This window comes from Lithobates pipiens, unplaced genomic scaffold, assembly GCF_037356315.1.
Source record: "Lithobates pipiens isolate NorthernLeopardFrog02 unplaced genomic scaffold, aLitPip1_a1.2 Scaffold_1, whole genome shotgun sequence".
In the NCBI taxonomy this organism is placed as follows: Eukaryota; Metazoa; Chordata; class Amphibia; order Anura; family Ranidae; genus Lithobates; species Lithobates pipiens.
The window spans coordinates 78204324-78226075 of record NW_027507685.1 but is presented as its reverse complement, the minus strand read 5'-3'; the positions used below and the strand labels follow the sequence as shown (position 1 = coordinate 78226075).

General features: G+C 45.0%; 1 protein-coding gene across 1 annotated transcript in view; it reads right to left on the bottom strand.

The window, feature by feature from the left end:
- Positions 1-21752, bottom strand: part of ABHD16A (abhydrolase domain containing 16A, phospholipase) — a gene marked incomplete in the record, with an annotated part of 96222 nt that overhangs the window by 51996 nt on the left and 22474 nt on the right. Inside the window, 4 exon segments of the mRNA XM_077460436.1 lie at positions 12761-12862; positions 12992-13106; positions 13263-13385; positions 16836-16906. Of these exon segments, the coding sequence (XP_077316562.1) occupies positions 12761-12862; positions 12992-13106; positions 13263-13385; positions 16836-16906 (411 nt within the window).

Below are 21752 nucleotides of genomic sequence, written 5' to 3'. Positions count from 1 at the left end.
AAACTCTTTGCAAAAATTATCTCTGAGCGATTAAGACCTCATGTGCCAGAGTGGATACAGCAGGATCAGGTTGGATTTATTCAAGGGAGAGAAGGGCGAGATAACGTATTAAAGACCATTATGTTAAGCCAGTTAATCATAAGGCAAGAGGCCCCCACGATACTCATGTCTATAGATTCTGAAAAGGCATTTGACAGGGTTAGTTGGGGGTTCCTATTCGAAGTGTTGGAACGATATGGATTAGGGGAGAGGATGAGAGGTTGGATAGAAGCTTTGTATACCCACCTTAAAGCTAAAATAAGAATAAAAACGGGGCCCTGTCCTGCCCCCTTGAATTGTGCAACGGGACAAGACAGGGCTGTCCGCTCTCCCCATTATTATTTATATTGTCACTAGAACCCCTCCTGACAGCTATTAGGAAGAATCAAAACATTCAGGGAATACGGGTTGAAGGGAGGGAGTATCGGGTTGCTGCTTTTGCAGACGATTTTCTGCTCTACATCGACCATGGAAGAAACTGTTAAAATTTGAGAAAGTCTCCAATTTTAAGGTTAACGCAACTAAATCTGAAATTTTAAATTTAAATATACAGCAGAAGAGCAGAGAATCCTACAAACTAAATACCCTTTTAGGTGGTGTGGGATGGAGCTAGTCTATTTGGGAATAAAGCTGACGGCAGTGATGGATGACTTGTTTGAGGCCAACTACATCCCCCTAGTAAATAAAATCAAACAGCATTTGGATAGGATCCAATATAAAGCTCTATCATGGATAGGGAGAATAAACGTAGTTAAAATGTTCATCCTACCAATGTTTACTTACACATGTCAAATGGTCCCCATATTATTACCACAGGGATATTTAAATAACTAAAAACTGATTAAAAGATTCATATGGAAAAAAAAAGCAGCGAGGGTGGCTTTTAATACTTTGATAAGAAGTAAAGACAGAGGAGGATTAGCAATGCCCGATTTCAAAAAGGTACTATAAGGCTATAGCAATTTCACGAATCACAGATTGGACACATAATAAAAAGGGGAAGGATTGGGTGGAATTAGAAATGAAGTTAAGTAGAAGGGAACTAGGGGAGATAATATGGATACCTGCAAAATATAGAGAATTAGGGAATAGCACAAATTTATTGACAAAAGGTTCACTTCGAATTTGGGATACAATAAATAAGAGACATAACTGGGAGCACAATTCACCATTTATTCCACTATTGGACACTAAATTTTTTTTACCTAGTCAAGAGGAATATGTATACTATAGTAGATGGGCTAAGAAAGATAATATTAAATTACAAGATGTTATGGAAGGGAATAGGTTATGCACATATGAGGAAATTATAGGGAAGTGGGGTCACAAGCCATTAGACAAATGGAGATATTCACAACTATATTATTTTACTCAGTCTTTAACACAGCCACTACGGGGTAAGGAGCAACTTAGACCCCTGGAGAAGTTGGTAGTGAACCGTCAATGCTTGGTAAAAAAGGATCTCAAAAATATATGAAATCCTAATAGATGTAGGAGAGCAAAAGTACCCCCCTTATTTGGAGAAGTGGGAAAGTGAAATTGGGCCTCTGGATAATGACCTCCATAGAAAACAGGATTATTAGACGAACGTATTCGGTCACTTAAGACTCACAAACTAGAGAGATGTCATACAAACTCTTAACAAGGTGGTATATAACCCCACAGCAAGGAAATAAAATTAGTAGCGAGACCCCCTCAACATGTTGGAGAGGTTGCTCAGTGGTGGGTACCTTTGCTCATTTATGGTGGGAGTGCCCCAAGATACAGCTATTTTGGGAGAAAATTATAAAAGCTATCTCTGAAATAACAGGAGAAGGGATTAGGAGGGACCCATGGGCATGTTTATTCCACGACCCTGAAAAAGGGGAGAGAGAGAGAGGGGGAGAGGGAAGGGGGAGAGGGAGAGGGGGAGAGGGAGAGGGGGAGAGGGAGAGGGGGAGAGGGAGAGGGGGAGAGGGAGAGGGGGAGAGGGAGAGAGGGAGAGGGGAGAGGGGGAGAGGGAGAGAGAGAGAGAATGGGCATTCTCTGGTCCCTGGTCTATTGAACTCTGCTAAGGCACTGATCCCGCGAAGATGGAGGAAATCCGACCCTCCCTTGATGAAGGAGTGGGTAGAAAGATTAGAAAGGATACGAAATATTGAAGAGACAATGTATAAACTGGATAATTTAGAAGGGAGATACCAGAATAAATGGTGACCCTGGATACAATTCGGAAAAACTGAAAGCTATTTGAAGTTGCTCGAATGTTAGTAAAAAAGAAAGAAAAAAAAAGGAATGCCCCGGGTAAGGACCGAGTGGGGGGGGGGGGGGGTGAGGGATAAGGTAGACTATCTTTAAAGAAATGTTGTTGTATTTATTATTACGCTGAACAGTTTATATTTGTATACTTTGAAAAATTCGGAAAAAATAAATAATAAAAAAAACAAAAAAAAACAAGGACATGTCATTTACCGCCCCCTTCCTTTCCTCAATTTGACATAGTGAGCGATTCTTACCGATCGCTCCTGTGTCCTGTAATAGCTGAACAGAGTAAACTGTGTTACTCTTTACTTATGAATGGAGAAGAGCCTCCGTTTCCTGTCCATTCATTTTCAATGCTGAGAAAGGGATTGGGGAATCTCTGTTCACAGTCCATTTCTCTGTCTCAAAAGGGGAGATGTCAGGGGGTCCGTTTAGACCCCTGATAATTCACTAAGCCCCCCAACATATATAAATAAAAACTACTGACAACACGTGCCCCCCTCCACTGGCCCAACCCCTCCCTCCAAAAAGCATTTTGAAAAAACAAAAACATAATAATTTTTTTAAGAACTTCTGACACGTGGGGAGGCGCGACGCATTTGTGGGAGGAGCGTCGCCGTCATAAGATGGCCTCGGTTCCTCCCTGCCCTGTCGGATGTTTCCGGAGGTTGTGGGCATATCTCGATTGTTAGGAGGCTGGGCTACGATCGCACATGTCACTTGGGCCGTTGCCACTCGTGAAAGTGTTCGGCAGTGGTGGGCTCCTATTCTCCCTGCTGTCGTGCAGGGTCAGGTAGTGGGGGGGGGGGGGGGGGAGTCGCAGGTTGGCAGAGGGGGTCATTTCAGGTTAGAGGTATGGTTGCATTCTGATGGGGGGGTGGGTGGGGGGTGTCGGCACCGGCCTCATAACAGCGGTGCATTCTATAGGGGCATCACTAGCCTACATAGATACGTTTCTTGCTGGAGGTTGTGGGCGTTTCTCAGGGATCATATGGGGGGGGGGGGGGTGTATGGTCTGACAGATGGCGCTGCCTGCTTTTTGGTCGGGGGGGGGGGGGGGGGGGGGGGGAGTATGTCACTGGTTCGCTGACAGGGGTGTTTTCCATAGTGGCATCACTGTCTGGGATAGGACATTCTTGCTGGCGATATTGTTAGAGGTAGGACGGTTTCATGGTCATGAAACGGGTAACGGCTGGGATGTTTTGCAGTCATTTCATTGTCATTTTTCATTTCATGTTCCCAGGCTCTGGCACCTTTACTGCAGGGCACTGTGAAATGTTGGGGGGTTTCTCTTTTCAGTTATACTGCAATGTCATTTTATGCTATCTTTTCCTTTCCTTTTCCCTCAGAAACTATTTGGAGCTGTGTGTGGGGTGTGAGCAGCCAATACAAGTTATACTTATTTGTCTATTCCATAGTAAGTGCCTGTACGATCAGTTCTGGGTTGGTCATGTCGCTGAAGCTCGGTCGGTGTGGGGTCCAGGCAGGGCGCACATGCAGGGTTTAGTCGAGTTTTTGGGGGAAGGGGAGGGGGTGTGTGCGTTCGGTCCAGATGGTCAGCGGATGTTTTCAGGATTTGGAGGGGGGGGGGGGGCCTCATGTTGTTGCAATTATGGTGGTCGTGGTTAGCTCATTTATCATCAGGGCTCTCATTTCCTTCAGGGTATTTTCTCGGTGCGTTGTACATGTGTGGGATCAGTAGTATGTTGCTCTGGTCAGATCTTGGTTTCTGTTGATTCAGCGGCGAGTCGCATGGCTATTTGGCTTGTCTCATTTCTTTTGTCCTTAGTCAGTTCTACGTACTGTAGTTGTCGGCACGGTTGCAGGACCTCAGGGGTGTTTCTTCTTTAGATTTGCAGTCTCGGCTATTCAGGTAGGTTCGGGTTACTTAGGGGTTCGTTACCCATGGTAAGGGCCAGGTGTGAGGTCACCAAGTTGGGTTTCGCAACACGGCTTCACTACTAAAAGGTACTCATTTCATTTGTATGCATACAGGTGGGAGAAGGTCGGTCTAGGTTATACAGGATTGCTTAGTGGCAAGTCGTTTATTCATTTCACTCATTTCACGCTGTGTCATTTCACCTTTCTTATCCTACCTGACACGTTTTCAGGTTCATGGGGCCCGAGTGTATGTTTTTAATTGCCTGCGGAATCACAGGTGGCTCGGCTCTATCCATTTAATTTCAAACACTTTTCCAGTTTCTCTATCACAATTTACACACGGGAAGGTCGGTATGTTGGTGTCGAGAGGAATGGTCGGTTGGGGGGGGGGGGGGGGTTGGGTCATAATTTCAGGGCATCAGCACTCACTCTAGTCTTGGGTTAGGTTTTGGTAGGTTGGTTTTCTAACTCACTGTCGCTTATGTCAGTCAAATTAGATCATGTCTCAGGCGGCAGATATTGAGGATTCTGAGATCGTCCCTCCTTCCCAGGCAGGGGAGTCTGGACATGGCAGCACACCCTCCATGGAGGTCTTGGACGGTCCTCAGGTTGATGGCTGAACTTTGTCGTAGAGGTGTCGCTTATCCGGCTTCGGCTCGTAAAGCGGAACTTTTCAGACTTTTATTCCCCAGTGCTTCAGGCGCTACCCCTGAACAAGTTACCTTACGTTCTGTGGGTGCGTCACTCATGTTGATTCACTCCCTCAGTGTGTTGGCGACATCTTTTCAGGAATTACAAGCCAGGGTGAGGTTTTGGGAGTGTCCTCCGTGCTCGGCACCAGTGGCACCTGTGGGTCTTGACATATCAGCAGTCCCGGGGTTACCTCTGGTCTTGCCAACGGCAGCAGGTAATAATGCTAGTTCATTTTCGGTCACTCCAGCCCATTTTATCCCGGCCAATATTTAAAAAAATTATATCTTGGAGGGAAAGGATGTTAACTTGGCCTCTCTCTTGTGATCGCGGCCCATGACATTGCAGACAACAAGTCATATGCTTGTGGCGACGTGTCAGTGGTAGTCAAGACCAGGGACCATAGGCTCAGTCGCAAACTTTCCATCCCTGATTTTGTGCTAGCCTTTAGCATCTTCAGGAATGTTGTTTGCTCGGTCAGTCCTCAGAGAAGGGAGGAGCTTGACCTATATTTGTACACGGTGGTGGAGTTGGGACAGAAGTATGGTGGGTCGGCATTTTATGATTACCATCAGTCCTTTTCAGCTAAAGCGGCGGCGGTGTTCGCTCAGCACCAGGTCACAACTGACTGGAGCAAGGTGGACACCAAACTTTCTTGTCAGCATTTTGCTGGGTTGAGGTCCCCAGTCTGCACCACTTGCTAGTCCTCAGCACATACTACTTACTGGTGCCCTTTCATGGGTCCCCCGTCAGTGCCGGACACTTCCAGGGGCCTCTGGGCTGCCCTATTCAGATTTTGGGGAAATCGCAGGTCTGTAACAATTTCAATCAGGGTTCATGTAATTACAGCCAGTGTCGTCTCCTTCATGTCTGTGCCAGCTGCTTTAGGGCACATCCCAAATCATTGTGTTCACTCAAGCAGGGGAAATCTTCCTGACTAAGCCAGATCAATGTTTTGGTTTTAAAGGCCTGTTTAGAGTTTCATCCGTCTCCCTCTTTATGGCAATTCTTGGTGGAGGGTTTCACACAAGGCTCATCACCTTACCCCAGGGCACCTTTGAGTGCAAGAATTTATTGTCCGCAGGCACAGACATGGTGGTGGTGGTGGATCGGCTGCTTCAATCGGAGCTGGAGAAGGGGGGTTCATCATCGGCCCCTTTTCCACACCTCCGTTTCAACAGTGGAGGGTCAACCCTTTGGGGTTGGTCAAGGGGAAATTCTCCAATAAATTAAGGTTAATTTAGGACTTGTCTGCGCCTCATTGTTCAGTAGTGCTTAGCTTGAATTCCCCGGTTCCCTCGGAGGAATTTTCACTGAAGTACGCATCAGTGGATTTAGCTATCCAACGCATCATCTGTGCAGGAAGGAATGCTTGGCTATCTAACGCAGATATTTCTGATGCTTTTAAGCTCCTTCCTATTCAGCCAGCGCTTTGGTGGTGGCATGGGGTCAAATGAAGGGAATTGTATTATTTTGCCACCAAGCTTACTTTTGGGTCCAGAAGTAGTCCCTTGGCTTTTTAATGTGTTCGGGGAGGTGCTCAATTGGATTCTCAAGCAGAAGGAGCGTTGTCAGGAGGTTATTCATTACCTAGATGACTACCTTCTGATTGCGAGTGCGGGTCAGGTACCTTCGGATCTTCAGAAGTTGGTAGCGGTTTCTGCTCTCAATGTTCCCTTGTCAGGCAAAAAGATGGAAGGCCCGGCTACCACTCTGACCTTTCTGGGTATCGTTCTGGACTTCCAGGCCATCCTGCCGGAAGATAAGTTGGTCAGAATCAGAGAGCGGATCCATAGGTTTCTAGTTTCCCAGGCCGCTACCAGGAAGGATTTGCAGTCGTTACTGGGCATGTTGAACTTTGCCATGAGGACCATTCCTCAGGGCAGGTCCTTCATTTCTCGGTTGCTGGCTTTGCTACCAATGGCCCCGGACACGGATTCTAGGGTCATTTTAGATTCTGCAGCTTTGTCAGATTTGCACATGTGGGATGAGTTCCTCCATCACTGGAACGGGATTTCTATGTTTATCCCGGCAGTGTCATTGTCTTCTTTACAAGTAGTTACCGATGCCGCCGCTTCTAAAGGTTATGCAGCCATTTTTGATACCCATTGGCTGACGGGGGCATGGCCGGAGGAATGTGGTATGATTCCCAGGTTCTTTCAGACGTCGGCATTATTTGAGATTTACCCCATAGTGGCGGCAGCCCAGGTGTGGGGGCATTTATGGACGGGTAATACGGTCACATGTTTCACGGACAATCAGGCAATTTCGGAAGTCAGTCATCAATAAAGGCAGGTCTAGTTCCTTGCTCATCATGTTTTTTTTACGCAGGCTCACTTGGTTGTCACTGAATTTTAGGTTCCACATACACTGCAGGTTTATTAGTGGCATGCAAAATTCTGCAGCGGATGCTCTGTCCCGGTTTGATTTTTCATCTTTTTTCCGTCAGGTTCCGGACGCAGACGTCTCGGCGACCCCCCTCCCCGCAGTTTTCACTTCACTTCACTTCACTGAGGATGGATTAGGGTTGCACTTGACAGGCACATTGGGGTTGATTGATAGGTCTCTGTCCATTAACACCAGATGGGCTTACCACACAGCCTGGAAAGCATTTCAGACGTTTCGTACCCTGTACCCCAGGTCGGATTATTTGGACATGTAGTACATTTTAGCGTTTGTAGCATACCGTCATTCTCAGCTCATCTCACAGCACAGTCAGGGGTTACTTGGCGGGTGTGCAGCATTTTTTTCTCTTTACAACATCCCGGGTAGACCCTCGGTGTTTGCGGCTCACGCGGTCAAGGCGGTTCTGAGGGGTATTCAGAAGGGCAGCTCGCCGAGCCGCAACAATAGGCTTTCTATCTCCGGGGACATTTTCCGGGCCTTGTCGGTCATGTTATCTAGATCTCCTTTTGGGGTTTTACCTAGTCTGGTCCTTAAGGCGGCAATCTATTTGGCCTTCTACGGTTTACTTAGGCCAGGGGAATTTGCTCGTACCGGGGCTGGGTCTTGTATGTTGTCCATTAATCAATTAGTTAGGTATCCTGACCATTTTTTGTTACATTTAGAGGTTTGCAAGACGCAACAGATTGGGTCTGGCAAAGATATCAGGTTTTTCAGGATCAATTCTAGTTGGTGCCCGGTCATGGTATTTGATCTGTTGCTCCAGTTGGCAGGACAACCCAGGAATAGTCCTCTTTTGCCCTTTAACGGGGCCCTGCTCACATCGTCACTGTTCATATACTGCTGTCCGCTTTGGGGCTCAACCCCAAGTCCTACTCGGGTCACTCCTTTAGGTTCGGGGCAGCCTCTTCGGCTTCACGTCAGGGTGTCCCCATGCACATCATTAAGAGATTGGGTAGGCGGAGGTCTTCATGCTATACCAGGTACGTCCCGGAGTCGGTAACAGAGATGTCCCAAGCGTTTCTTCATTTGACTGATTGATTGATTCAGGTTAAATAAACTTTGTATTTTCATCTCTCTGTTGTACTTTTTGCCCCCCTTTAGGCATACTGACCACAGCACACCTTCAGGTCACTTTCTTTCAGTATCTGTCAATTCCATTTCATCATTGTTACAAGAGTCTCCGACCACAAGTGGGGAGGCGGGACGCAGGCCCGCCTGCATTTGTGGGAGGAGCCTCGCCGTTATAAGACGGCCTCGGTTCCTCCCTGCCCTGTCGGATGTTTCCGGAGGTTGTCCCACCCTCCCGTTCCCCCTTTTTCTTTTTATCCCCTTTTCTTTTTTAGTACTACTTGGGTATGCCCCCTTTTAGGCATACTGACCACGGCACACCTTCAGGTCACTTTCTTTCAGTATCTGTCAATTCCATTTCATCATTGTTACAAAAGTCTCCGAGCACAAAGTCTACGCGCTATATATATATATATATATATATATATATATATATATATATATATATATATATATATATATATATATATATATATATATATATATATATATATACACACATACATATACATATACACACACATTATATATATATATATATATATATATATATATATATATATATATACACACACACACATACATACATACATACATATACATATATACATACACACACACACACAGCCTTGCGAAAGTATTTGGCCCCCTCAAACTTTTAAACCTTTTGCCACATTTCAGGCTTCAAACAAAGATATAAAAATTTTATTTTTTGTGAAGAATCACCAACAAGTGGGACACAATTGTGAAGTGGAACGAAATCTATTGGATTTTTGAAACTTTTTTTAACTAAGAAAAAAAATAAAAAGTGGGCGTGCAAAATTATTCAGCCCCCTTGTGTTAATACTTTGTAGAGCCACCTTTTGCTGCGATTACAGCTGCAAGTCGCTTGGGGTATGTCTATCAGTTTTGCACATCGAGAGACTGAAATTCTTGCCCATTCTTCCTTGCAAAACAGCTCGAGCTCAGTGAGGTTGGATGGAGAGCGTTTGTGAACAGCAGTTTTCAGCTCTTTCCACAGATTCTCGATTGGATTCAGGTCTGGACTTTGACTTGGCCATTCTAACACCTGGATATGTTTATTTGTGAACCATTCCTTTGTAGATTTTGCTGTATGTTTGGGATCATTGTCTTGTTGGAAGATAAATCTCCGTCCCAGTTTCAGGTCTTTTGCAGACTCCAACAGGTTTTCATCCAGAATGGTCCTGTATTTGGCTGCATCCATCGTCCCCTCAATTTTAACCATCTTCCCTGTCCCTGCTGAAGAAAAGCAGGCCCAAACCATGATGCTGACACCACCATGTTTGACAGTGGGGATGGTGTGTTGAGGGTGATGAGGGTGATGAGCTGTGTTGCTTTTTACGCCAAACATATCGTTTTGCATTGTGGGCAAAAAGTTTGATTTTGGTTTCATCTGACCAGAGCACCTTCTTCCACACGTTTGGTGTGTCTCCCAGGTGGCTTGTGGCAAACTTTAGACGAGACTTTTTATGGATATCTTTGAGAAATGGCTCTCTTTTTGCCACTCTTCCATAAAGGCCAGATTTGTGCAGTGTACGACTGATTGTTGTCCTATGGACTAACTCTCCCACCTCAGCTGTAGTTCTCTTCAGTTCATCCAGAGTGATCATAGGCCTCTTGGCTGCATCTCTGATCAGTCTTCTCCTTGTCTGAGCTGAAAGTTTAGAGGGACGGCCAGGTCTTGGTAGATTTGCAGTGGTCTGATACTCCTTCCATTTCAAAATGATCGCTTGCACAGTGCTCCTTGGGACGTTTAAAGCTTGGGAAATCTTTTTGTATCCAAATCCGGCTTTAAACTTCTCCACAACAGTATTACGGACCTGCCTGGTGTGTTCCTTGGTCTTCATGATGCTCTCTGCGCTTTCAACAGAACCCTGAGACTATCACAGAGCAGGTGCATTTATACAGAGACTTGATTACACACAGGTGGATTCTATTTATCACCATCAGTCATTTAGGACAACATTGGATCATTCAGAGATCCTCGCTGAACTTCTAGAGAGTTTGCTGCACTGAAAGTAAATGGGCCGAATAATTTTGCACGCACAACTTTTCAGTTTTTTTTATTTGCTAAAAAACGTTTAAAATATCCAATAGATTTCGTTCCACTTCACAATTGTGTCCCACTTGTTGGCGATTCTTCACAAAAAATAAAAATTTTATATCTTTATGTTTGAAGCCTGAAATGTGGCAAAAGGTTGAAAAGTTCAAGGGGGCCGAATACTTTTGCAAGGCACTGTGTATGCATGTATAATTTTTTTTATCAATGCCTAGGGCCCACTGATTTCATGATACACCCCTGGTTATAATCAGAGGTGTAGTGCTCACTTTGGCCACATGAGACATGGCAAGAGGTTCTTGAGAAATGTGGGTGCCACACCCCCGAAATATTTTCTCTTCTTTTTTCACCAGCCTGGCTCTGCTTCTGATCACCGGTTGCTATATGACTAAGTGGTGCTTTACCTCTGTACATTTGTTTGGCTATAGATTGGAATTAAACAATACAAAAACGCATGCTGTGTTATGCTTGGTGAGGATACGAGACATATTTGCACCTACTGTTTAACTGGGCTTACATGCTTAATACAACATTATTGCAAAAGCATTCCTATGTGCTGTAATTACTCTGTATATTTAAAACCAGAGCGCAGGCTCTGCCTATAACACTCCTAAACCCTTTATGGCTGCGTTTACCTGTTCTTTGGCATGACCTTTGCCAGAAACAATTCTGAACTACAATTTCCCTCAGGAAGGTCAAGTAATTTAACCCTTTTGCTGCCAGGCCCTGCGCTCCACTTTTAAAAACTTATTTTTCCCTTACAGCTTTCAGAGTTTGTAAAAGACCCATATTTTATGAAAACACATGACCAGTAGAATAAAAAGAAGGTGCTACGGCTTTGACCCCACGGAGCCGATGCTCCCGTGATCGCTCGTGACACGGAGAGAACTGGGATCTCTGTGTGTAAAACACAGAGATCCCGGTTCTCTGAGGGGAGAAGAGACAGATCGTGTGTTCATGCAAAGTATGATCTATACCTTCACCATCCCCCCTTCAGTTAAGCCCTTGGTCACCCGCTAGTGTTAACCCCTTCACTGCCAGTGACATTTTTACAGTAATCAATGCATTTTTATAGCACCGGTCGCTGTATAAATTTCAATGGTTCCAAAAATGTCCGATGTGTCCGCCATAATGTCGCGATCACAATAAAAATCACAGATCGCAGTCATTAGTAGTAAAAAATAAAATTATAGAGAGATGTGTGTATAATATATTATATATATATATATATATATATATATATATATATATATATATATATATATATAATGTATATGTATTTTTTTCAAAATTGTCGGTTTTTTCGTATATAGTGCAAAAAAAATAAATAAATAAATTAAAAAAAAAATAAAAAAAAAAAAAAAAACGCAGAGATGATCAAATACCTCCAAAAGAAATCTCTATTTGTGGGGAAAAAAAAGACGTTGATTTTGTTTGGGCACAACCGTGCAATTGTCAGTTAAAGCGATGCAGTGCCGAATCGAAAAAAATGGCCCGATCATTCAGCTGCGTTGAACAAAAAAAAAAAAAAAAAAAAAAAAAAAAAAAAAAAAAATTGTACATTTTGGAATGAGCCTTTTTGTAAAATCAATGGTACGCAAAAACGTAAATGACCAAAATTTCTCTACAAATCTGGAGGAGGTTTTAATTTTTCCTATACAGCTTTCAGAGTTTGTAAACCCTCTGCTTTCTGTTTACAGCTACTTCTTGTCTGCATGCACTCCAACATTGACTGCATGGCGCAAAAAAAAAAAAAAAAAAAAAAAAAACCCCACACAACCTTGCATGCACTTCTCATAGGCTGATGTTTAAATGTAAGACTCCAAGGGATTAGAGGCAACTTGTATTTTCTCAGTGTCCGATTACTTATTGGGACACAACTTTTTTTTTTTTTTGTAGAAATGATTGGGAACAAAAATTAACAATGCAGAATAAAAAAATAAAAAAAAAGCCAATTACCAAAACAGCAATTTGAACACATGTAGGCAGAGTTATCATTGTGAACATGTACTTAATTTTTAAGGCTAGGGAGCCAATTTACATGGTTAAAACAGACACGGAAGTGGATTTACTAAACGCAAATACACTGTGCACTTTGCAAAGTGCAGTTGTACTCTGCAAGAGCAGTTGCTCCAGGGGTTTAGTAAATGGACTAAAGCTCTGCTGACTTTCATCATCCAAACATGTGCAAGCAAAAAAAATTTCTTTTTTTTTTTCCCTTGCATGTGATTGGGTACTTCTTGCAAAGTGAAGCTTTACCTCATTTACTAAGCTCTGGAGCAATTGCACTTGCAGGGCGTAACTGCACATTCTATTTGCCTTTAGTAAATCAACCCCACTGTATGTTGCGCTTACCAGCTTTGATCCAATGCTGTCCCCGGAGCTCCTGCGGTCCACAAATATGGTGTCAATTTCATTGCCATCACATGCCAGCAGCTTCGCTCGCTTCCCATGATACTGTGATTGGAAATATAGAACAAGATTTGCCTGAACTAGGGGTAGAGTAGCAGTGGTAATACTGTTAAAGAGCCCATGGTGCAGAAAACACCAAAAAGAATATACATATATTACACATTACAGTCTCACCTCTTCCACCAAACGAGCCTGACCCTGTAATAACATGGGCATGAGAGCCTTCTGCAAGAGGTACACAGAACCGGGGTATAGCATCCTTCGGCCGAATGAGTGAGCTACAATATAACTACAAACAGGCAGCAGCATTCAGTTTCATTCAATAGGTCAGAATAACATATATAAAAGTTATAAACAAATGAAATCATAAGGGGAATGCGCAGCCCTGCAGCTTTAGAACTACTGACTACAGCATTTTGCAGCAGAAGGATGACAAATCCATTACCTGGTTATCTGACAAGGGAGCTTCTGCACCCTCTGTAACATGCCGTCAGCAGCTCCACGTGTTCGAGGTTCTGGTTTCAGTAATGACACCCCACCTGATGACTTTTCTGTCTTCTCATCTGTACTGCAGAGACAGGGAGATGGACATGATAAATCAATTCAAGTGCAAAAGTCCTCAATTATTATTAGAGAAATATCCCACTGAAGTGCAGAGACACTCAGGAGCAGGGAGAAGTGGCTATGACAATGTTTTGGGAGCATGAGCCCCTTTCTCAAGTCATATCCACCTGCCACATTAGGGGCACCTATGGCTGAAGCCACACTCTAGATTGTTGGGGGTTGGCCATGAGTACAGGCCAGCCAGAGGAATGAATGGCTCAACTGGAAATGTGCAATAGAAACTGGATGCCATCAGGACATTTTGTCAAAGACTATGCAGCAACAGGGAAAGCCACATAGTAAAGAACACACAGGTTAGGCAGCATAGGTAGCAGTGGACATTTTTATTAGTGATGCACCGAAATTTCGGCTGCCGAAACATATCGGCCGAAAATGGCCTTTTCGGCAATTTGCCGAAAAGAGAAAAACGTCCGATAATGGAGCCGGAAATGGGGCGTGGCCTGGGTGGGGGCGGGGCTCCACCCCCAGCCCCTGGTGACGCCCACCATGGGGGTGTATAGCGCAGGAGAGCCGCCTCCGCCGCCTGTTTGATCACTGCCCCGGGAACATCACAGCTTTCATTTCAATAGCTGTGTGTTCCCGGCCGCGCGCCATCACACACAGCCCCTCCCCCTTGTCCGGGCACTTTGATAGACAGATCATCCGTCCAATCCTGTGTATGATCTGTCTATCTAAGTGCCCGGACAAGGGGGAGGGGCTGCGTGTGACGGCGCGTGGCCGGGAACACACAGCTATTGAAATGAAAGCTGTGACGTTCCCGGGGCTGTGATCAAACAGGCGGCGGATGCGGCTCTCTTCCCTGCACAGGCTGGCTGCAAAATGGCACACTGGCCTGCAATGGGGGATGCCACCTGTACCACGTCCTCTGTCTCTGACCACCTCCTGTACCCCCGTCGCCAGTCTCTGACCACCTCCTGTACCCCCGTCGCCAGTCTCTGACCACCTCCTGTACCCCCGTCGCCAGTCTCTGACCACCTCCTGTACCCCCGTCGCCAGTCTCTGACCACCTCCTGTACCCCCGTCGCCAGTCTCTGACCACCTCCTGTACCCCCGTCGCCAGTCTCTGACCACCTCCTGTACCCCCGTCGCCAGTCTCTGACCACCTCCTGTACCCCCGTCGCCAGTCTCTGACCACCTCCTGTACCCCCGTCGCCAGTCTCTGACCACCTCCTGTACCCCCGTCGCCAGTCTCTGACCACCTCCTGTACCCCCGTCGCCAGTCTCTGACCACCTCCTGTACCCCCGTCGCCAGTCTCTGACCACCTCCTGTACCCTGTCGCCAGTCTCTGACCACCTCCTGTACCCTGTCGCCAGTCTATGACCACCTCCTGTACCGTGTCGCCAGTCTATGACCACCTCCTGTACCGTGTCGCCAGTCTCTGACCACCTCCTGTACCGTGTCGCCAGTCTCTGACCACCTCCTGTACCGTGTCGCCAGTCTCTGACCACCTCCTGTACCGTGTCGCCAGTCTCTGACCACCTCCTGTATAAAAATATTTTTTAAAAACAGTCATTTTTGGTATCGGTTTTCGGCCTAGTGTATTTTTCATTTTCGGTATCGGTTTCGGCACCAAAAAACCCATTCGGTGCATCCCTAATTTTTATGGCTAGTTGGTATTAGGTAGAAATTCTACTTTAACCATGTCATTACCGTAAGATGCCCATGGATATTCTTTGGTTGAAGTGGTTATACCAGGACAATGCCTGCACCTACAGGCATCATCCAGGTATCAAAATTTGCAGCTGGCCTATCCCTGTATGGCAGGAGAGATTCGAGTGGCTGAATAGCCACTTGATCACTTCTGCTGTTGGCAGATGGGGGTCCCGCTGCCTTTCCAAGCTCTGCTGTCTAATCGTGGAACCTAGGAGTGATTTGACAGGCGGCGACGGCTACACCACACAGAGAGAAGAGCGGACGTTGTTCCTCCCTATCCGTGACTCCAGAAACCGGAAGTGATGAGAATGTTGTCACTTTCGGTTCTGCCTCTGTTAATGGCCAGATAGAAGCTAATCAGACTGATCTGTGTTTGTTCAGCTGTGCTAGAGTCCAGAGGAGACCCCAGACCCCTCCATAAAGAGGACCTGTCACAAGGGATGTTGTTCATCCTTTGCAATAGAGGGAATATAGATAGATAGATAGATAGATAGATAGATAGATAGATAGATCTCTCTATCTATATATCTATATATCTCTATGAAGAATTTTAGGTACTATTTACTTGCCCTAACACGAGCTTTTATATTTTACCAAAGAATGGGGTATTATATTGTGTGCAATAAAATTCAAATTGTATTTTTTCCCCAAATAAAATTGAATATGAAAAACTTCTGCGCAAATACCATGCGACAAAAAGTAAATAAATAAAAGTTGATTTTTTTTTTTATGTAGGTGATAAGTGTCAGAATTGGCTGTTAATGAAGTGGTTAAAAAAACTAAATACATTTCAACAGAAAAAAAGAACGGAAATAAAAAAAAAAAATATAAATATATATATATATATATATATATATATATATATATATATATATATATATATATATATATTTTCTTCTTTCCGTTTTAAAAGAAATCCAATAAAATCGAATTTTGTCATAAATTTAAGCCAAAACTATTTTGCTACATGTTTTTGGTAAAAAAAAAATTCCGTTAAGTGTATAATAATTGGTTTGTATGATCATGGACATATATACGCAAATGATCATGTGCAGATGTGCGAAAGTGATCACGGACATGTGTGCAGATAATCATTGGGACATATGTGGGGGGACAGGTGTTATTTGGGGACATTGTGTTTACACTGTGTGGTACACTAGGTTGGTGATCAGTGAGTAAAAAGCTGTATAAAAATAATAAAAAAAAAAAAAAACAACACACAGCACATACTCACTAATCACCAGCCGGCTGCAGCGATCTGCTCTCTTCTCCTCACTGACAACTTCCGTGTGAGGAGAGGAGCGCCGATTGCCTATCAACCGGCTCTGTTTACATCACATGACGGCTGTGATTGGACGCGGCCATCATGTGATCGGGAGGGCCAATCACAGAGCCCTCCTGCCGATCGAAGATGTGCCGTGTCCCCGTGACACGAACGCATCAGGGCATCCCCCTCCTTCCGAAGGACGTTCCAAGAAGAAAGAAATAAAAGAAAAAAAGAAGGAAGACGGAAGACAGAGTGCGCCCACCCGGTCGTGTATGTAACTTGGCCGGGTGGGAAGTGGTTAAAAGACTATAGACTGCTATGGGCAACTATTTTTGTTGCACATTTTATAGCTTGTCTACCCAATGCAGACGGAAGTCACTATAAAATTATCCAATGGCAGTAGTGTCTTCTGAAACTTATTTGGCTTTTCCGCACAAATACATCTGTCTACATATTTAGACAGGATGTCTTACCTGCTTGTCTCATCCCATCGAAAATCCACTGGCCAACTGCGAAAGTCAAAGTTGTAATTGGAAAGCAGTTTCTGTGAATGAGATAGAAATATTGTCAGGCTGGTGTCACCCAAGCTCCTGGCTCCCAGAACACACATGTGGCTGAGTATAGCAGCAAGATTTGGGCTACAACTGTCCAGACCAGAGACAGCCATGCTAATCTGCTCATTAAGCTAAAAACAGGTGGTCTTCCAGGACAGCCCTTGAGAGGATGGAGCTCCTCCTATCGACACAGGAAACACATTGTCACAGTTCAAAAAGGCGGTCCCTCAGGTCCCTGGTCAGTCATTCACCAAGAACCGAAGGATGGAACTGAAAAACATATAAACCAGGGCTCGACAAAACCCGGGCGCCAGGTCGCATTGGCGACTAGAAATAGCGACCTCGCGCCTGGGGCAGCACAGCTGGGGGTATCCTGTCTCTGTGGACCCCCCCAGCGTGATCGCGTCGGGCCGTTCCGCCGGCGGCCGAAAATTTAGGCCGCGGCTTTGAGGCCTTCTGCGGTCCTATGATTCCTTATGGAATCTGGCGCCCTCTTGTGGTCGCCGTTGGTATGACAAACCAGCAATGCTAATGAAGCTCCCTCTGACTGTTTTATATTACCTGCCTTTTCTTCCCTTTATTTAGAACCCCCTAAACATTATATATATTTTTTATTCCAACACCCTAGAGAATAAAATGGTGGTTGTTGCAATACTGTCTGTCACACCGTATTTGTGCAGCGGACTTACAAGCGCACTTTTGTTGGGAAAAATAATTTAGTTAATAAAAAAATAAGACAACAGTAAAGTTAGCCCAATTATTTTTTATACTGTGAAAGATAATGTTACGCCGAGTAAATTGATACCCAACATGTCACGCTTCAAAATTGCACCCACTCATGGAATGGCGAAAAACTTTTACCCTTTAAAATCTCCATAGGCGACGTTTAAAAAAATTCTACAGGTTGCACGTTTTGAGTTACAGAGGTCTGGGGCTAGAATTATTGCTCTCGCTCTACCGATCACGGCGCTACCTCCTATGTGTGGTTCGAACACCGATTTTATATGCGGGCAGGACAGGGCGCATTTAAAAATTATTTTTTTTTTTTCTTATAACTTTTTTTTTTTTTTTTTTCCCACTGTTCTTTTAAAAAAAAAATGTTGTGTCACTGTTGTGTTGGATCTCATATTTACACTAAAATGCAATTGAAAAAAAAATTGTCATTTGAAAAAAATAAATAAAATGTCCCTCTAAGAGCTATGGGCAATGACTTGGAGACGGGGGGGGGGGGGGCGGCGACGGCGCTGCTATCTTCCCTTCACTCCTCTCCATGTCAGGCCAGGGACAGGTCCGGATCGCTGTCACGGACCTGGCTCCTAACTTTTTAAGCTGGCTCCTAGATTCCAAGCAAATTTGTCAACCCCTGATATAAACCATAACAGGTAATAACATTAGTACATCACTATAATCAAATAAAGGGTGGGATCGTGCTGTCCTGGAAGACCACCGGAAAAGGAGTTACCGGTAAGTACTAACTCCAGTTTTCCCAAGTGTTCTTCCAGGACAGCCCTTGAGAGGATCCCCAAGTACTTACCAGATTAGGGGGGAGACCACGGCCTGGAGGACTTTCCTCCCAAAGGCCTGATCCTGACTAGACATTAGGTCTAGTCGGTAATGCCTTGTAAAGGTGGAAAAGCTTGACCATGTGGCTGCTTTACATATCTGCTCCGGGGTGGCACCAGCTCTTTCTGCCCAGGATGCAGACAACGCTCTTGTTGAGTGAGCTTTAACACCCTCGGGAGGATCTCTATTCAAGGCCTTATACCCCTCTGCTATAGCTAGCCTAATCCATCTAGCTATGGTTACTTTTGAAACTTTTTGGCCCCTACGCTGCCTGGAAAAAAGGACAAAAAGGGAGTCAGATTCTGAAAGGATTTGTCACTTTAAGATATTCTAGAATACACCTCCTCACATCCAATAAATGAAAATGTTCTTCTTTCTCATTTGCTGCATTTTGACAAAATGAGGGGAGGACAATATCTTGGGACCTATGAAAGCTAGAAGCTACTTTTGGTAAGAACCCAGGGTCTGTTTTTAGTATAACTCTGTCTTCTAGAATCTGTAGAAAAGGTTCCCTGATGGAAAGGGCTTGGATTTCACTGACCCTACGGGCTGAAGTGATTGCCACCAGGAGTACTGTCTTAAATGTAATAAGCCTTAGGGAGGCCTCTGAGATAGGCTCAAAGGGTGACCCCAAGAAAGCTTTTAGTACAACTGCTAAATCCCAGGATGGGACTTTGCCGACTCTAACCGGCTTACGTCTAGCGATTGCCTTACAGAATCTAGCGACAAAAGGATTTTCCTGTAAGCGTTCATCTAGGTACACACTTAAGGCAGCCATCTGAACCTTAATAGTACTTAGGGTTAATCCTTTGTTTACACCTTCCTGTAAAAACTGTAGGATATTAGCCGTATTTATGTCACGGCTATTCAGCCAGCTATTAAATTTTTCCAGACTTTTTTGTAAATAGCCCTCGTGACTGGTTTGCGACTCTGTAGTAAGGTCGCAATTACCTCATCAGTCAGGCCCTTACGCCTTAAGATTTCCTCCTCAGTAACCACGCTGAAAGCTTCAGTGTGGCCACCTGTGGATGATAAAGAGGTCCCTGCGACAGGAGGTCCTGTCCGCAGGGAAGCCTTAGAGGCGGACAGTCTGTTAATTGTAGCAACGTTGCGAACCATGGTCTCCTGGGCCAGAATGATGCTACTAGAATCAAACAGGTTTTTTCCGTGAGGAATCTTGCTAGGACCCTCGGAATGAGATGAAGAGGGGGAAATGCATAAGCCAGACTGAAAGTCCATGGAGTTTGCAAGGCATCTACAGCCAGGGGCTGATCTCCTGGGTTTAGCGAGCAAAAATTGGGAACCTTTGCATTCACTTTGCTCGCAAAAAGGTCTACTTCTGGTTTTCCCCAGTGAGTTGTTATGAGATTGAATGCCTCTGGGTGTAAGGACCACTCTTGGTTCGAAACTTTTTGCCGACTCAAGAAGTCCGCCGTGCTGTTCAGCTCCCCTTTCAGGTGAACTGCAGAAATGGATTCCAGATTGGCTTCTGCCCACTGAAAAATGCGTCTGGCTACCAACATCAAACGAGGACTTCTGGTACCTCCTTGTTTGTTTATGTATGCTACAGCCGTCATATTGTCTGAAAGGACTTGTAGATGGTGACCCTGTATTGTGGGGTGAAAGGCTAAAACAGCTCTTAGGATCACTGTTAGCTCCTTCCAATTGGAAGAGAAACATTTCTCTTCCAGGGTCCACTTGTCCTGGACCCAGCTTGAGCCGAGGTGGGCTCCCCAGCCCCAGCTGCTCGCATCCGTTGTCAGTGTTGAAGTGATAGGAAGGACCCAGTGAACCCCTTTGTTTAGGTTCTCCCTGTCCTTCCACCACCAGAGGGAGCGTTATCTCTTTGAGGGGATCGATACCTCCTCCTCCAGATCTCTGCCCTTTAATTGTTCCAACGGAAATCCCTGAAGGTCTCTTTGGTGGAACCTGGCCCATTGTACGGCTGGAATGGCTGCCGTCATAAGACCCAAGACCGACATTACTTCCCTCACCGTACATTTGGGGCTGCATTGAAGAAAAGATGTTCTCTGCCACAGATTCAAAATCTTTTCTTCCGGCAGTATAATTTTCTGATCTACAGACTTGATCCAGTAACCCAAATACAGGATCTCCTGTGTTGGGGTTGTCTTGGATTTCTCCTGACTGACAATCCACCCTAATCGACTCAGGCCGAGTTGAGTCAACTCCAGATCCTGAGAAAGACGACTCTCCGAGTGTGCTGTTAGGAGCAGGTCGTCTAGATAGGGAATAATTGAGACTGATTGAAGCCTCAGTGCAACTAAAGCCTTGGAAAAGATTCTCGGGGAGGATGACAGACCGAAGGGGAGCGCTCTGCACTGAAAGTGGTAAACTTTTGTGTCTATCTGCACTGCCATCCGAAGGAATTTCTGGCATTCCTCCCTTATTGGAATATGCAGATAAGCATCCCTTAGATCCAGGATGGCCATAAATATCTCTTTCTGGAGAAGGTTCTTTATGGAATAAATGGACTCCATCCGAAATCTCTTGTAACGGATGGAGCGATTCAGTGGTCAGAGGTTCATAATTACTCTGAACCTCCCCGACGGCTTTTTTACCACAAAAATGTGCGAGTAAAAACCATCTCCTTGTTCCTGAATAGGGACTGGTGTCAATACCTCTTGATCCACCATTTCCCCTATCAGTAAAGGTAAGGCCCTGGCCTTTTCTGAGTGACTTGGGAGCTTTGTCACCAAAAACTTTGAGGGAGGGCTGCTGTGGAATTCCAGCGCATGACCCCTTTTTATTATATTTGAGACAAACTCGTTCGAGGTTGTCTCTTCCCATTGTGGAAGAAATTTGCTTAATCTTCCTCCCACAGGAACCCTGACGTCACTGGGGTTTGGGATCCTGATTGGGGCGGCTAAACAGTATGCCCCCTTTCCCTTTATGTCCCGACCAATGTTTTTTGGGGGTTGAACTCTTCTCTGATTTAGAGGGTTCCTTAAAGGGACGAAAAAAATTTCTTTGGAAATTTTTCTTTTTTGCGGGAAAGGTTTTATTTTTATCCGCCGTCCTTTCTAAGGCGGAATCTAATTCAGGCCCGAAGACTAAGTCTCTTGTAAAAGGGACGCTGCACAGGCGGGTTTTAGACGCCGTGTCTCCCCCCCAAGTTTTCATCCATACTGACCTCCTTGCTGCCACTGAAAGTGCTGCTGACTTAGCCGTAAATTTTACGGAGTCCGTGGAGGCGTCAGAGATGAAACTGGTGGCCTTAAAAAGCATAGGGAAGGATTTCAGAAGCTCCCCCCT